The sequence below is a fragment of the Onychomys torridus genome, chromosome X (assembly GCF_903995425.1).
Source record: "Onychomys torridus chromosome X, mOncTor1.1, whole genome shotgun sequence".
NCBI classification, from domain to species: domain Eukaryota; kingdom Metazoa; phylum Chordata; class Mammalia; order Rodentia; family Cricetidae; genus Onychomys; species Onychomys torridus.
Genome location: NC_050466.1, coordinates 67787089 through 67804717, shown reverse-complemented (window position 1 = coordinate 67804717; position 17629 = coordinate 67787089). Strand labels below are relative to the sequence as shown.

The 17629-nt window shown below is 37.6% G+C and overlaps 1 protein-coding gene across 3 annotated transcripts; it reads right to left on the bottom strand.

Annotated features, from left to right (window-relative positions):
• Positions 1 to 3874: 3874 nt before the first annotated feature.
• Positions 3875 to 17423, bottom strand: Prdx4 (peroxiredoxin 4). Of its 3 annotated transcripts, none has more exons than XM_036174696.1 (7): positions 17058 to 17423; positions 13854 to 13971; positions 12911 to 13027; positions 11057 to 11179; positions 9288 to 9418; positions 6653 to 6687; positions 3875 to 3983 (listed from the first exon to the last, which is right to left on the bottom strand). In XM_036174696.1, the coding sequence occupies exons 1-7, from the start codon at positions 17305 to 17307 to the stop codon at positions 3933 to 3935; spliced, it is 825 nt and encodes a 274-aa protein (XP_036030589.1). In that variant the 5' UTR covers positions 17308 to 17423; the 3' UTR covers positions 3875 to 3932. The 3 variants fall into 3 exon arrangements, with proteins under 3 accessions (XP_036030589.1, XP_036030591.1, XP_036030590.1); XM_036174697.1 differs by lacking the exon at positions 3875 to 3983 and adding an exon at positions 4012 to 4676; XM_036174698.1 differs by lacking the exon at positions 6653 to 6687.
• Between the last annotated feature and the right edge of the window lie 206 nt (positions 17424 to 17629).

Below are 17629 nucleotides of genomic sequence, written 5' to 3'. Positions count from 1 at the left end.
AAGATTCTAATGACATCTTGGCACATTCAGGTTTGCTTCTATTCTATTGGCTGTTGCCTCTTCACATGGTCGAGATATAAGCCTGTTGTTGCTGAAGGAAGAGATGATCAAGTTTCTCAGATGTGGTTCAGTGAGCATGCCTGGTGTGACAGTCCTGTACCCAAGTAATTCAAGTGAAGCTAAGGCAAGAAGAACACAAGTTCAAGGACAGTATGGGATACAAAGTGAGTTCAAAGCCTACTTGGGCAACTTAGCAAGGCCTGATCTCAATCTAAAATTTAAAAAGGCAATGGACATAGCTAAGTGTTATTCTAACATGTTTAATACCTCTAAGCTCAATCCCCAGTATTAAAGATAATAAAATAAAATAAAATAAATGCCTAATATATTCTACAGATGTTTCAGATTACCTATTGAGTGAAGATTTGGGATGAGATCCTGCTATGGCATGGCATGGTTTTGACCTTAATCTGCACAGACAGCCATTAAACACTAGCTTCCTATTTTCTGTGATGCATTTGCAACTACCTTTAGGGATTTTCAACCTTCAAACTATTGATATTTTGGGTCTTAATATTTTTTAATGTGTGTGGGTGTTTTAATTGCATATGTGTGCACCATGTACACGCCTGGTATCTTTGGAGACCAGAAGAGGTGTCAGCTCACCTGGAACTGCAGTTTCTGATGGTTGTGATCCACCATGTGGATGCTGTGAACTGCTCTCATCCTCCATAAGAGCAGCAAGTGAGCCATCTCTCTAGCCTGCGTCCTAATTCTTTTGTGTATAGCTTTATTTTTAGTATGATTTATTAATTATATACAATAATAGGTTTCATAACATTTTCATACATGTATCTAATAGTGTAGTCACCTCCAATCACACTTTTGCTCCTTTCCCACCTGTTATTAGCATTGTTTACAGTAACATAGGTGAGTTGTTCCTTTCCAGTGAGTGCATGATTGACAAAAATTGCCCCCCCCCCCAGTAATCATTAACTACCTATAGCATTTAGGGAGGGGAGGGCTTATGAGCTGCTCCCCCAAAGCAGCTGTTAACTGCTTATCAATCCTCATGGAAGAATGGGCCATGCAATTCTTTTGAGGAACTGCTACATGAATAACAGGATTTTAGCAGCATTCCTGGCTTCTACCCACTTGATGCTAATAGCCCTTCTTTCTGGGTGCTGCGGTTGAACTCAGGGCTCCACGAATTCTAAGTACATGCTCTATTCCTGAGCCTTCTGCCCCCAGCTCTTCCGCAAGTATTTTTAAACTCAAGAACTTTTTTTTAGGGTTTAAAAGAATAATCTCTGGACAGAAAAATCTTAGTACCTGCCCAGAGGGAGATAGCAAAAAGCCAAAAAGCCATGCCTACCACATGGTGGACAAACAGCAACATGGCAGAGAAGAGGAGCTTTAGAGAAAGTGTGAATAAGCCTTAAGTACTAGAGACAGCACAAAAAAGCTCTGGCCAGTAGCTGAAAAATGACAGCAGAAAGTTACACCCAACAGAACCTTAGGGTGGCTTATAGAGCCTGTTCTAGGGGAATTCTGGAAAGAAAGATACATTATCTTAGGAAAGAGCTAATTACTCCTCCCATTTCAGTAGCTTGGCTTAAGATGAACCAGCCTTACTGAGGGGTATTTCCTTGGCCAGGTGACTAACCTGCCCAACTGGATTAATTTTTTTAAAAAGAATTTTTTTTAAATTTCTGATTGTGCATGTGTATGTATACATAAGTACAGGTACCTCAGAGTCCAAATGCATTATATCCCCTGCAGCTGGAATTACAGGCAGTTGATCCATTTGACATAGGTACTAGGAACTGAAGTCTGGTCCTCTGGAAGAATAGTAAGTGTTTCTACCTCCTAAACCATCTCTCCAGCCCTTTAGATTAATTTACAAGGAGACAATGTCACAATTCCACCAGAAGACAGGTTCTATTCCTTTTATATACATACTTTTTTTTGTTTGTTTTGAGATTACATCATTTCCCCCTTCCATTTCCTCTCTACCAATCCTCCCATATACCTCTTCTTGTGCTTAGGTTTCATTTTTAGCTAGACAGCAAAATCTTTCTCTTTATGGGCCCTTCACTGCTACTATAACAGTACTCTGACAAGGTAATCCTGAAATTATTTAGGAAGCAGACCAAGTATATTTTTAGCTTAATAAAAAAACTAACGCACTTCCAGTCACTACTGTGACCACTGAAGGGTTGAAAGCCCCTCTGTCACTTTGTAAAGCAGCCCTTCTCTAGGTGATGAGAGGTCTTCTGCTAACAGGTCTCTGGACAGTGTCCAGGGCTTGTTCTTTCCAGTACAGCAATGGCCATCCTTTCTAATCACTTTCTCCCAGTGTTTTGTTTAGGGTGTCATTTGGACCTTGGACTTTCACTAATTAGTTTAGAACAGACAAGAAAGGGCATAGTATTTAATTCATAGGATATTTACATCAGTTACTATGAAGTCATGAGCATTAAGTATATTTTTATTTGTAGTTACTGAGAAATTATCACACTATTAACACCGCTTCAGTAATCAGATACGAGATTCCTTCAAGGCAGAAATCCATCTGGTCATTATTTCTGCCAAGTATTTAGATGATCAAAAGTTGCTGCTTATTGACACACATATTAATAACTGGCTCTGTTAAGTGGATCTAAAAAAATGTTGTACTACCTAAAAATGAACAAGTATTTGACAAAACTTCACAGAAACTATTGATGAAGAAGATAGGTTTAATTGTTCTGGGTATGATGGTATATGCTTGTAATCACAGCACTTGGGACAGTAAGACAGTCTGAAGTTCAAGACCAGCTTTGGTGACACAGAAAATTCCAGGCCAACCGAGAATTAGCATGACCCTATCTCAATAAACTAGGAAAAGAAAAAAAAAACCTGTACTTTTCACATAAAAAGGAAAGGAAGTCTTAGGAGTGCAATTCTAATAGGTGTTTTAAGCTTCTCACAAATCCATTTAACAAAGTATGAATAGTCTTCAACATCACTAAAAGGCTGTGTTCTAAAATTCTGACTGTAAGTTAGCACTTGAATGACACTTAGATCCCAATACTCATTCCCAAATGCCAGTAATAAACCCACCACTTAGAGTGATGGCCTTTCCAGGGAAAGTAGATCTGAATATTGAGGACATTAGCATGGAAGAGAGGAAGAGGTCAATTCTTCTGGATATTAGGCCCCTTAACTACACGAAACACTTATGGGTGAAGAAATACTAGATTAGTTCTGCTTTATATATGGCTAGCTATATATACAGAGTTTACATATTTATTTTTTTCAATTTTTATTTTTTAAACTAAATATAAACATATAAGCTACTACTGTTAAGATTTCACCTAAATTGAAAATGTGAGTTTAGAGAAAGGATGAAGCCAGAAAGCTTTATATTATTACAGATCAGAGAGCATGAACTATTGGGGTCAGCTATCCATACGTGATGCTGTGGAAGGTGCTCACAACTCATTCTGTGCTCAAAGATTTGCACACATGTGAGACACAGTGCGTTGTTGAGAGCTCACATACTAAGGTTAGCTTGTATGGGTTCAAAGTCTGATGTGGCCTATGCTAGCTAGATATGTTAACATTGGGTAATTTACCTGAGTTTCTTTCCTCATCTTATAATAACAATTGTGATAATAAAATGTGTCAGTCCTCTTTAATACAATGCCTGCCACATGGTACATACTTCATAAATGGCAGTTATGTTGATTATGAATTTGGCTCAATTTGTTATTCCTTAATTTAGAAAGTGGATGCTTTTTTTGTGTTTAATGTCTACCTTCAACAATAAATACCTCTGGACTATGACAGATTTTGATATTATCTAAGAAAACACAATGGCAAACCAACATGGTAATAACACAGTGACCTTTATTGAGAAGGTCCAAACATCAAAACTGAAGTATTTTTCAGTTCAGTTTGTCGAAATACTTCAGTTTTCCAGCTGGATCTGGAATTATCTGTTTAAAAAAAAAAAGGAAATTATTCATTTAAAAAAAGCCAAAGTACATTATGAATAGTTTAGCATTAATTACCCTCCTGTTGCCTAAAGATGTAACCACTGATTCTGGACACCAAATCAGATTATGTACTATGTTTGGGAAAAACTAAATTTGTCCTACCTACTAATTTCAGCTATCCCAAGAAGGAAAGAATATATTTCTCAATGAATTAACATCATCTATACTCAAGCAACCCAAAAGTTATTTACAGCTCTTCTCTTGACTACCAAGCTTTCATAGCACATTGGGGCCCAACCTAATTTAACACATTGAAAGCATGGCCACAGATGTTAACATATTTAAAAATGTATTTGCTGATTATATGTTATACAATAACCTGACAAGGAGGCAGCGTGTTCACTAAGGATTTATCAAATGAATTTTTAAGGGTATATGGAGTACTGGGAATTGAACCCTGGGTTCTTCAACTGTTAAACAATAGTGTTAGCACTGAGCTGTATCTAAAGCTCTGTTTACAGCTTTCTTTTTTGAGATAGAACCATGCTGCATTTCCTATTTTAGTTTTGAACTCATGTGTAGCCTAGACAGGCCATGAACTTTTGATCCTCCTACCTCAGCTTCCTAAGTAGCTGGAATTATAGGTTTCTATCACTGAGTCTGGCTCAGAATGCAATATTTTATAATCTCAAGCTGCAAAGTGAAAAGAAAGCACAGATAAATAAATCAATGCATAAATACTCTGAAAGAAAAAGAAACTCCTCTAAAGAGCATCTTAAAGAGGATATGAAGATACTTCATTAATGGTATGTCAAGCACTAGATATATTAAATGATACATTTCCATAACGTTGGCTTATATTTGGTTGATTGTATAGGCTTACACATATAATTACAATTCAGAAGCTACTGGTTTAAAAAGTATTTCTCCTTTAAGATAGTAGGCAATTCTGCAGGCAGATATATAGCAAACCAACTGTGACAAAAAATAACATTGCAGATACATTCTAAGTATTCAGCTCCTGAACGATCAGTGGAAGTTCCCAAGAACATATATATTCACTAGGAAAAGTATTATAGGATAAATATTATGCACTTCAGAAAATATACTATTTATGAGATTAACTTTTAGAGGACATAAACTTCTTTAAGAATCTGGTGAAAACCTGGCCGGGCGGTGGTGGCACATGCCTTTAATCCCAGCACTCGGGAGGCAGAGCCAGGCGGATCTCTGTGAGTTCGAGGCCAGCCTGGGATACCAAGTGAGTTCCAGGAAAGGCGCAAAGCTACACAGAGAAACCCTGTCTCGAAAAACCAAAAAAAAAAAAAAAAAAAAAAAAAAACCAAAAAAACAAAAACAAAACAACAACAACAAAAAAAAGAATCTGGTGAAAACCATGGATTTCCAGAAAAATGTGTTAGTATATATACTGAGTTTAATTTTAGTTGACCAAAATAATTCCATGTGTGTGTTTCTGGGGTTGGTCGTTCTTTTGACACACATTTACTGAGCACTGCTATATGACAACTATTTAAACTATTTGCCAGACAGTATGCATTAACAAACTAGATAACTAATGTCCCTTGTCTTCAGACTTATATTCTGACGTTTTTAGACTGGTAAATGTTTTTAAAAACAGGTTGATGGGATAGTGAATAGGGCTGGTATACAGTGCCATGGAAAGACTTTCAAGATGACATCTAGCTGAAATATGAATGAAGAGGAGTCAGCCAACCACACAGAGGGCAATGCAGAAAGAACATCAAAGGCTCAGTGGTAAAAGCCATGAAAACCTGATGATCTCTGGAACCCTCATAAAGGTGAAAGGGGAGCAGACTCCACAAGTTGTCCTCTGCCCTCCACATGGTGGCATGCATAGCCCCCATCATATAAACAACAATGCACAGTAATATGTTTTTAAGAAAAAACAGCAAAGGCAAAGCCCTAAGGTAGGATCCATGTTCAAAAAAGAGTACATCTGAAGGTAAAACATGACTTACCACCCTTGACTATCTCTGGCTAATAGTACTTTTATTTTAGGAAAATGTCTTCCTTCCTTCCTCTAGTATTTTCCCCTAACTACTGTTTGATTTTCAGAAGATAAAAACCTGAAAGATTTTAGATATTATTTAAGAAAAGGTTCATTCCAGTTTCCAAGTCATTCTATTCAAAGGTTACTTCAAGGACTGCTCATAAAATATACCAGTATCCCTAATGGAGGATGTATATGTGGTTGAATCTTTTCTTTCCTTAAATGACAGGGGGCAGACCATTAGCATCAGTGTTCATTAAAACCAGATTTTCTTCAAAGCTTTCTCCTATGTAGAGACATTGGCTCTGGACTGTCTTCTTGGCTCACAATATAAGAAGAAATTTCATACACAGCTTCTAAGTTTATTCTCCTACATCTCTACCTTGCCCTTTTGGTTTTTCCTTTTTTAAAAACAGTGTATTTCTCTGGACAGTTAGTTTTAAAATTCACAATATTATCCATATTATGACTTCTCTGATTTTAGCTACTCTCTCCCAGCCCAAGAATGTCTGTAGCCTGATTTCTGCTTAACAATGTTTACTTCATTTGGGAAATCAGGACAGTCTGATTAAAGCTCGCATACATTTTTGGCTCTGGCCATGCCTTGAACAACAACAACAAAATCAACATGACTTACTGTTTCACTACCAGGTTTCCAGCCAGCAGGGCAGACTAAAAGGAACAAGAATAAGAAAAAGGCAGTTAAAAACAGTTTAATTTTCTTGAGCAACTCCTGAACCTATTTCCATACGAAAGAAAAAATCGTATTAAACATGTCCAGACTATCAAGAACTTGGATACTGTTAGCTTGTCTGCTAACACAAAGAAGTTTATTCATGGAATTTATTAGCAGGCAGCTTATCTATTTTGATTTTACCAATTATACTTACTTGCAGTTACACTATGAAAAATAAATTGGTATCTATAATAAAATTGGAAGATCTGGGAATCTGATGAACTAAAAAGTCTAGGTGAGGCATCCTCTTGAGTTTACATACATGATCAATAAGATTATCTGGCTTATACACTGCTAAGTTGTGTGCTGCTGCCAAGATGTGCTGTTTGTTAACAGACTTTAGAATGTGCTCAGTCAGGGACTGAGCTATATTTTCTATACTCCCAAATTTAGCCAAATTATACATTTTTGGGTACAGAGTATGGTTGATATATGCATACATTGTAGGATTATTGGATCAAAATAACAAACCTGTATCATCTCACATAAATCACTGAAGTAAGAATACTTAAAATCTACTCTCAGGGGCTGGAGAGCTGGCCTAGTGGTTGAGTGCATACCGCTCTTCAGAGAACCTGACCTTGGTTCCCAGCATCTATATTAGGGGTTTATAACCACCTATAACTATGACTCCAGGGGATGTGATTTTTGGCCCCTGTAGGCATCTGGACATACTCTCACACAGACATATCAACTAACACAAACATGTATTTTAAAAAGATCTACACTTAATATTTACTGTTTAACTTTTTTTGAGACAGAGTCTCACTCTGTAGTTGTGGCTTGCTTGGAACTCACTATGTAGATCTGGCTGGCCTTGAATTTAGAGATCCAACTATTTCCACCTCCTGGGTGCTAGGATTAAAGAGTTGACCTACCACACTCAATTCGGCAATTACATTTTAAAGGTATATAGAACATATTCTACCTTAGCAAAATTTGACTTTTTTCTATTTAGCTACCACTGAAACTTGAGAAAGAAGGACTGCTTAGATTATTGATGTGATACTGAATAATCCTAAAAAGCTAAATTCTAACAAGTTCACTGAGATGTAGAGTTTGGGACTGGGCAAGTATTTAATCAATGTCTCAGGGTTTCTACTGCTATGATTAAATGCTATGAGCATAAGAAACTTGGGGAGGAAGGGTTTATTCCACTTACACATCACAGTCCATCTTGGAAGGAAGTCTAACAGGAAGTTAAGGCAAGAACTAAAGCAGCAGCCATGGAAAAGTGCTGCACTGGCTTGTTCCCATGGCTTGCTAAACCTGCTTTTTAAAATAGCACCCAGGACTATCTGCTCAAGGGTGGCACTATTAACATTTAGTTGTGCACTCCCACATCAATCATTAATCAAGACAACACCCCAGAGATTCACCTACAGGCCAGCCGGACGGCAGCATTTTCTTAAGTGAGTTCATTACAATACAGTAACTAAACAGCTAAATATAATAATGAAACATAAAAATAAAACCTATATTACTAAATATTGTCATACTGCTACTACATTTTTTATAGAACTATAATTTTAAAAATTCTAGGAGAAACTTTTTTGAGTTTATCCAAAGGGACTATGCAAATAAGAAATATTTTTGTATCTTGCTATAGTAAGCAGAAGATAGTAGTGATATTTTGATAAAACATTTAAATTAACAATTTTGCTTGCTAAAAGAAATCTACTACATCAAGAACCATAATCAGAGTATGTTGGAAGCATTCAAATTACATTTGGGATAAATTAAATTATGCCTCTATCCACTCCCCATCTCCTGACAACACACATTAAAAAAAAAAAAAGATGGATGGGAGGTCATTTGCCCTACAAGGGATCCTTACTGTTGTTTTTCTCCATGGACATGATGTCATACTGCCTTTTAACAATGTCTCATGTTTGCACACAAAGATAGTGCAGCTCTCAGCCTTCATCTGAAAAACTACTTTTTGCAATGGGTGCAATTAATGTTAAGATTCATAATTGGTCAAAGTGCTGAGAATAAGTGATTGTTAAGTACTTGGCCATAAGGAAGACATCTGTATCTCTATGGCTCAGGGAACATCTTGGCAGATGGACAGAGGATGAGGAGGAATATAAGGAAACTATGTCATCTGGACATGACTGTTGTACACATGTTCACAGCAGTTATGGTTACCTGTACAAGACTGGGCATGTCAACATTCTATCATGGAAAAGGGGAGGGGAGCATAGGCCCCACTCCTCACTGAAGCATTCAATGGGGGAGGGAGTATCATTTTCTTCAGTGATATAGCTACTAATAAGTTGCCCATGATCCATAAAATAACCCCACCCCCAGTCATGTTCATGTAAGCAACCCTCAATAGGTTAAGCTCAATGGGTCACCAATAAAAACATAAAAGTAGGTGGGAGCTTGGTAGAAAGGAGAAGAGTTTTGGTGGGAGAAATAGATAAAAGGGTAATGAGGAATGAAAAAGACCAAATTCATTATAAAAACATGTATGACATTGTCAAATAAAAAAAAGTAAGGTTTTAAAAAAAGAAGAGTAAAAGAAGGATACCTTCTCCATGCTTGTCAGTGTACTGGAATGCTTGAACCAAACGCAGTGTCTCGTCCACTGATCTACCCACAGGAAGGTCATTCAGAGTAATCTGCCTTAGGACTCCTTTGTCGTCAATAATAAAGAGGCCTCTGTAAAGTACAGGCATGTAATGGTGATTCCACTGCTTGTCAGTTAAGGTAAGTATTCTGCTATATAGTCACCAGTACTACTCTATTGCCATATAAACTCCTAACCCCATATTATATACTTTTGGACTAGCACTGTTAAATCGTAGTTTGGAAATTTTGTTTTGAGGAACTGGAGTTAGCTCAGCAGTTTAAAGCACATACTACTCTTCCAGAAGACCCAAGTTATATTCCCAGCCTCCACTTCAGGCAGCTCATAACTGCCTTTAACTCCATTTCCAGGTAACTGATGCCTCTCTCTGAAGGCACAGATCCACATACAAACATACACAGATACAGATTGTTTTAAGAACCTGTTTTGGGATAAGGGGTTCCTCCTATCTTTTAGGATTTATAAGCAAGCAATGGAAGAGTTTAACACCTCCTTGGTCTATCTTTAAGTAGTTAATGGTTGTTTTCTTCAGCCACTGGTAAGGTGCCCACAGTCCTATAAACTACGCTACTTAAATTCACTGGGCTACACACACATGCAAAAGGGACATCAGTAGGAGGATAATTAGGAGAGGAACAGCAGGAATGGGACAAGAGTGGATAATGGGGGGTAAAATGTGATTAAGATACGTTCACTATCTACATGTATAAAAATATAATGAAATCCAGTATTATGTATAATTAATGTATGTTTTAAAAACTTCATCTATCTGGTGGCTCATTCCCAGCACCAAGGAAGCAAAGGCAAATAGATCTTTGTGAGTTGGTGGTCAGCCAATTCCAGGCGAGTCAATGCTCCATAATCTGTTTCAGAAAAACAAAGAACACACAATCCCTCCCTCTGAAGGGGAAAGAAAAAACCTTAATCTGATTTTAAATAATCCCAGCACTTGGGGAGATAGAGGCAGGATAATTAGGAGTTCAGGGTCATCCTTAACTATGTAGTTCAAATCAAAGCCAGAGTGGACTAAGATCCTATCTAAAAAAAGAAAAAGCTATTAATCAAAATAAAAGGGCGAATTCAATATTAGGTAATATTACTTGGTCAACGTTCAACAACTTTTAACTTTTTAAGGCTAAAATTGCCCTTTTTATCAAATAATTCTATTTGTACTTAGTAGCTCATGTAAAAGCTGCCAGCATAGTCTAAAGAGTGAGTTCTGGGACAGCCAGAGCTATACTGTCTCAAACAATCAAAAACCAAAAAAGCTGAGAAGGCTGCTGGGTGAGATAGTGCCTTAGTCTTCCCAAAGGTACAGTTCTGCAAAGCACTAAGGGTGCAGAAGAAAAACATTACTAGAGCCATTTCAGAAAAAAGGAAAAAAGAAGAATGAATAGGTTAGCAGACCCAGATACAAGTCTGGTCTCTGCTATTAACTTATTCTATAACTCCTACTAAATTCATAGAAATCTACACACCTGACACTTTTATCTGTAAATAGAGGGGTTGTCAAAGCCCTCTAGCTCTAACAGTGTGCAATTCTAGTTGAAATAGGCTGTCAACAGTTTAAAGACTATAACATTCCTGCAAATAGAGCAAAATAGTATTTTTGATCAAAATATCTATCTCCTAACTCTGAAGTACCACATACTTCTAGGAAGATTATACTTGTACTTAGACTTTTCAAAACGTTAACCACAGAAGGGTACCTAAGAGTATGGCCTGAGTCCTCAAGGTATACACCGTAGTCCTTTGAGATCTGATGGTTCAGGTCCGAAAGAAGTGGAATTCTTATTGGCCCCAGTCCTCCCTGTCTTCGAGGGGTATTAATCCTGTAATGGAACATCATCTCTCAGTGATAAGTGACATTAAAAATCAACTCTTTCCACACATGAAAATACATAAATAAAACTCTATCTCCCCTTTGTAACAAAAGCAGACTACTGGACTATTTTCATGCCTTTTTTTCTCACTGGGTAGTGTATCATATCTTTGAAGTACTAAATGTTGATACAAATGGTATTTTTAATATACAAAGTACCATATTTTACTGATCTCTACTGACAGACATCAAACTGATTGCATTTTTCTTTTAAAACATTGCTGAAAGCATCCTATACACCCATCCTTCCATACTTCTTTGTTACCTGCCTTCTAGAAGTAAAATTGATAGAATAAAGGGTGTATACTTTAGGTATGCAAACTAGTTAGGATAACTGGCTGACCTCCAACTCACAGAGATCTATTTGCCTCTGCTTCCCCAGTGCTGGGACTAAAGACATGGGCCACATGCTCAGACAGACTTAGGGTTTTTTAAGTTTCTTAAGCATACATTAATTATACATAATACTGGATTTCATTATAATAAAAGAGTGTGTCTTAAGTCTTAGAACAGATCACAAGACAGAGCCTTGAAAGAGTGGTGGGATGCAATGAGAAGATCTTTCACTGCTCTGCAAGGCTAAGAAATACAAACTCCACGTGAAGCAGTGAGGGAACTTAGTCTTGATCTCAAGTCCATCAGTCTTCAGATTTAAGTATCTGTAACCTGAAATTATAGCACTTGTGCACTGTTCCCCCATGGAATGACACTGACATACCAGCAAAAATAAAACAGAAACAAAAATACTGCTCTGAAGGTCTGCAGCCCCAGTTCTAACACCTAAGTAAAAACCTTGGCTAGTATTAATATAAAAGTTATCTAGTTAAGAACATAGCCCCCAAATTCCCATAGAAAAGGACACTGGAGGGCTGGAGAGGTGGCTCAAAGGCTAAGAGCACTGTATGCTCTTTCAGAGGTCCTGGGTTCAATTCCCAGCAACCACATGGTGGCTTACAATAACCTATAATGGGATCTAATGCCTTCTTCTGGCATACAGGTGTACATGCAGATAGAGCACTCCTATATAGATAAATAACTCTGAAAAAAAAACACACCTATATCATTTGGAATGGTATAACTTTTTCATTAGATAACATGATAAAGCAAATGAGCATGTAGATTTAATGTTCTTCTATTAGTCATCAGTTGTCAGTCTCAGACCAACTGGACTTTGTCCTATATACTTAAACATTTTAATGTGTCTATTGTCTGAATGCCATTCTTTCACACCTCTATTAACACCAAGGGTTTTTTTTTTTTCAGTGTCAGCCAATGAGACAGGGAGAAATGGCATGTCTTTTCCTTTTAACTTGCAGTTATTTGCAGCTTGTTAGGTAAAATATCTTCTCATGATAATACATTTTACATGTTACTTTTAAACTAAATTTTTGTTTTTGTATTTTGAGACAGGATCTTACTCTGCAGCCTGCACTGGCCTTAATTCATAGAGATCCTTCTATTTTAGCCACAGTAGTCTAAAATTAATTTTTAAAAATTACTGCTTTTTGAAAACTATAAAAGCTAATGACTGAACTAATATTGATGACTATGTAACAGGAATGTTTTAATTTTTCTTCACATTAAGGATACCCAAATTTATATTACCATATTAAGAGCTATCTGCACATGACTAAGAAGTAAATCTACTCATTTTATCCCAGACTTAAGGCAAAACACTGACCAGGCCAAGTGGGTAAACTGAGAGTCAACCGAGCATGCCACCACTTCAGTATTTATAGATCTGAATTCTTCAATTCGGTCACCAAAAGCGATGATTTCAGTTGGACACACAAAGGTGCTGAAAGTTGAAAAAGGAAAACAAGTCAGTACTCTCAAAATAAGCACACATCTGAACTTTCAAACACGTTTTTGCTTACTAAAGACACTTCTGAGTATATAAAAACACACCTTAAGGACAGCTGATAGAATTTCACTTGGAGAAAACACATCTAAGACAGTATTTAATATTCTAAAGAAATTTCCAGTTCTCAATTGCATTTCAACAAATTTCCTTCTTATAATTCAATTGATCAGTATGGGAGCAATGTTTCCTTCATCCTCACAGCAGCACCCCCATTTCATTAATTTATTAGTTGCTTTTTGTAACCCCCCAAAAATTCAAATAGAAAAAAATAAGAGGTTGTGATAACTAATTCTTTTGTCTGTTGCTTTTCATTGTAGTCATGAGTAAGGCATTCTCAAAATTGTATGTCTCAAAATAAACTCCTTGATGTGAGTAACTACAAGACAACTTACAATTGACTTTACAGCCATCCAAATAATGCTGACAGAATTGAAGAACCTCACAATAAAAAAGATTACTATATATGTATCAAATAAATATATTAAAATGTTCAAACCTCAGGAAAATGATACAGCAAATAAAAATAGCAAAGCCTTTATAGTAAACAGAATCATGTATTAACTCTTGCATTAAATACTTGCTAAAATATTATTAGTCTATTTTCTTGTCTTTATGACTCAAATATATGGTAGATATTACCTTCCTCCTCTCAGCTTGCCTTAAGAACCATCAGTTGAAAAACAAATTCTGTTTGTTGTTCTTAGATAGCAAATGACAAAGATTGGCATTTTACTTGTATTTACTTGCATGTATAACTTACAAATCAAGTGGGTAGAAGAAAAAAACCAAGTATTTCCCACGATAGTCAGTCAGTTTGAGCTCCTTGAATTCTCCGTTTATCACAGCTGTTCCTTCCCAATATGGTGCTGGCTTGGAAACTAAAAAAGAAAAACATAATGTTCTCTAACACTAAGATAGTTGTTAGAATGGCAAAGGACAGCTTTAAATAAACACTAAAGATTGGGGCTTCTAACTTTGTTAGCAGTCTGGAAGCTTTGACTTCTGAGAACTCAGAACAATAACTTACTGTTAGAAAATATAAGACACATAGAATTACAAAGGAAACCAATTACCTGAAATGCAAGTATAAGCATTTAAGAAGTTGGTGATCTAGTAATAGCTGTGTGTTCATTCAGAACACCTTCAAGGTGAAAATGTGGCAGTGATTCTCTAACTCTGCCAGATAACACTGACAGGATCCCCACAATAGCTACCACACAGCATGAAAGTCTCTGTCTCAATGGGCAACAGGTACAAGTAAGTATTTCTTAAGTGAAGTTTTTGCTTATATAATAGGAGGAAATGCTAAATTTCAGTTGAATATTAGTGAAAATACATACAGAATTTTTCCTGGTTACTATAATTATTAACACACATAAATTGAATGAAATAAAAATGTTTCTGCCTATGCCCAGCAAGCCTTACATCTTATCCTTGTACTAAATACTGGCTATCTTACTTGAGCCCCTCTAAGTTATCCCAGATCATGGGATAGTTGTCCTAGAAGGCTTTGAAAAAGGAAACACCCCTCCCCTACTCCTCTGAACAGGTTTCAAGTGACCTGATACAAATTCAATAGTGCTGCTGTACTGTAAGGGCATGCTGGACCTCTAGCTAGCACCCTTTGATAATTATGTCCCTTCATGTTGTTGACACATTCAAATAACACTTTCAAAACCATTACATATACTAAGATCAATACTTGCCTCCAAGTTGAACTAAAGTTTCTAGAATCAAGCCTTATACTTCTCTGTAAAAGCCAGCACTAACAGTTGCTCTACAGAGAAAAACTGAAGATGAATTTCCTTGTGAAGTTTATAACATGTGATTTCTTACCTGAGTCAGAACTACCTAATATAAATAATTCTAATTTTATTAAGAAAGGCCAGAAGATAAAATTAGAAATCTTCTAAAGTTTGTATATTTTATATTCACTACTTCAAATGCTTAAATAAGAAAGAGGTTATAATAACTGTAATGATCTGTTATGACACTCTTTAAGAATTTTACATGTACAGAAAACCATGTCAGGAAAATAAATATTGTTCTGAAAATCAATGTTTGCAAATTTTTGGTTTTGATGGAGTAATTGAAGTTACTTTACTAAGATTTTTAAATACAATTCCAAAATCAGCCCTCTGTATCTATTAAAAAAACAAAATGAAACAAAAAACACAGCGATGCACACCTTTAACCCCAGCATTCAAAAGGCAGAAGCAGGTGGATCTCTCTGAGTGGGAGGCCAGCCTGATCTACATAGTGAGTTCTAGGACAGCCAGGGCTACATGGAGAGAGCCTGTCTCAACAAAACAAACAGCAATGTCTTAAATATGCATTAGCATAAGGATTCTGGTAAACAGAGAGAATAATAATGAATACAGTTTAAATTCCTTATCTTTCTAACTATCATCAGCTAAACTACTGTTAACATTTTGATCTTTCCTATTTTTTCCAAACACAAATCTGGATCATGGTGTATTCTCATCTTTTCCTCCCATTGAAAATGTAAATTATGACGTTTTTCATGTTATTTAAAATGATCTGAAAATATAGCCTTAAATGCTCTACAATATCTCCTTTATGAATAAAAATCCTCATTTTCTCCAATTCTAGATCAGCTTGTATGTGACACAGATATGCAACAATTAAAATTTTGAAATATTTTTGGAAAACAGAAAGCTATTATAATTACTAGTTTTTCTTTTGTACTTCCAAATACAGCTTTGGAATGGCTTTGTTTCCAACAGGAAGTATATTGGAGTAAACACATTTCAGACTATCTTCCTCAGGCAAGTGAAATCAATGGGACTTGGAAATATTATTGTTTTTTTAAGCAAAACAGGCTTTCTAGAAACAAAGTCCCAAAGTAGTTAACTTGTACTATGAAACTACAAATGTTTAAGGGGAAAAAACAGTTTTTCTCATTCATCACATGTGGTAGCGACTGTGAAGTACCCCGCTGTGGTGAGGTAAGGCAAATTTGTAGTCCCAGCTCTCTGCAAGCTGAAGTAGAAGTTTGTAGCCATTCTGTCAGATCTGTCCAGGCCCTATGCTCAAAAAGCAGACTGCAAATTGTCAAGTATAACTATTTTTTCACTGAACACTAGGATATAATGTGCTGCAACAGGCAAAACTCAAACATATACCTACAGAATGTCAAATAATCCCCAGGAAAAGTGGGTTAGGGAAAAGCAAGGAAGACAGGGGCTTTGTCTGGATGCCCTGATCACTTCTTTTTGGCAATCTTAATATCCAGATGCAGCAGGCCTCAACTTTAGCAGTATCTACTTAGTCTGACGTGTCTTTTCTGAGTGGCCACTAGCTTCAAACACTGGACAGAAAGACAAATATTGAAAAGCGCAGTTGGCAGGACACCATCAACCCAATTGTGCCACTGCCACCCCCAAGCCCAGTTTCCCTCCGAAATACTCGCTATAATAAAGTCTTCATTTTTTTTTTTTTTGAAACATCAATACCCACTAACTCTACAATTTTTGGGGAAATGAATTTCAATAAGAATCTTTGTATAGTATGAAAAAAAAAAGTTTGCCCTTCTGAACATTTTGTTTAGCCACTTTTCTGTGTAATCAAACTTTCTGTGAATCATTATTCAACTTATCAATGCACTTTCTTCCCTGAAAAAGACAGGACTGCTGCAGGCATTTTCGGATATTTAAGGAAGTCTTTTAGTTTGCACAACATCCTCCACACCTGCGAGCCCGGGACTAGGAAGGAACATCCCGATTTGCGGCTTTAGGGGTAACCGCTACCTCTCCCAAAATCTGATCGGAGGAAACCATCTCTTTCTTCATACCTCACACCCACAAAGGCAATGGGGTGGACCCAAAGCAGCCTTGGGGGTGCGGCCCAACACCAGCCCCACCCTTTCGTAGCATCCATGACAAGGGTCTAAGTATCCCAGAGTTCTGCCCCATACACCCAACCTCTGCAGGGCACCACCTACTCTTGGCTTTGCTTAGATGCAGGGAGTGATCTGCGACCGAAACCCGGGACACCTCTCCCGGGTACACTTGTCCACCAGCATAGAAGTGGCACTCATTTTCACGGGTCCGGAACCGCTCCTCAGTCTCCAAGCCCTGCAGAGCTTCGGTCCGCAAGAGGAACAGCAGCAGCCACGGCAGGAACAGCACCGCCTTTCGAGTCCAGCGATGGGACGGAGTCGCCGCGTCCAGCCGCTTGGACCGCGTCTCCATGACCGAGCGAGCACGAAAACACGTCCCTCAAAGAAAGCTAGGAGTCCCCCGCCGCCAAGAGGATAAAACGGCACGCTAGAGACCGCGCGAACCAGGGCGCGGCCTCGCGAGACTTGCTCCGCCCCCCCCCGCCCCCCCCCCGCCACGTGGGCACAGGCCCCTCCCCTCCCCCCAACGCGCTTCTGCGCCTGCGCTTGCGCCATAGCGCGGGCCAAGCTGGAAGTGTTTTCCTAATTTATCAAAAGCCCTTTGCAGAGGTGGGTGGTGGTGACTTTCTTCCAAGCTCTGGAGACCAAAGTCTCTGCGGGTGTGCTTCCATGTC

What these genes read in the sequence shown, in the direction of transcription:
- Prdx4 (XM_036174698.1), bottom strand. Translation starts at nt 17,307, where the DNA reads ATGGAGACGCGGTCCAAGCGGCTGGACGCGGCGACTCCGTCCCATCGC. An exon ending in GCATCTAAGCAAAGCCAAGA is followed by an intron (nt 13,972 to 17,057) that starts GTAGGTGGTGCC and finishes TTTCTTTTTTAG; the next exon opens with TTTCCAAGCCAGCACCATAT. An exon ending in CAGTTTACCCACTTGGCCTG is followed by an intron (nt 11,180 to 12,910) that starts GTCAGTGTTTTG and finishes GTTCCATTACAG; the next exon opens with GATTAATACCCCTCGAAGAC.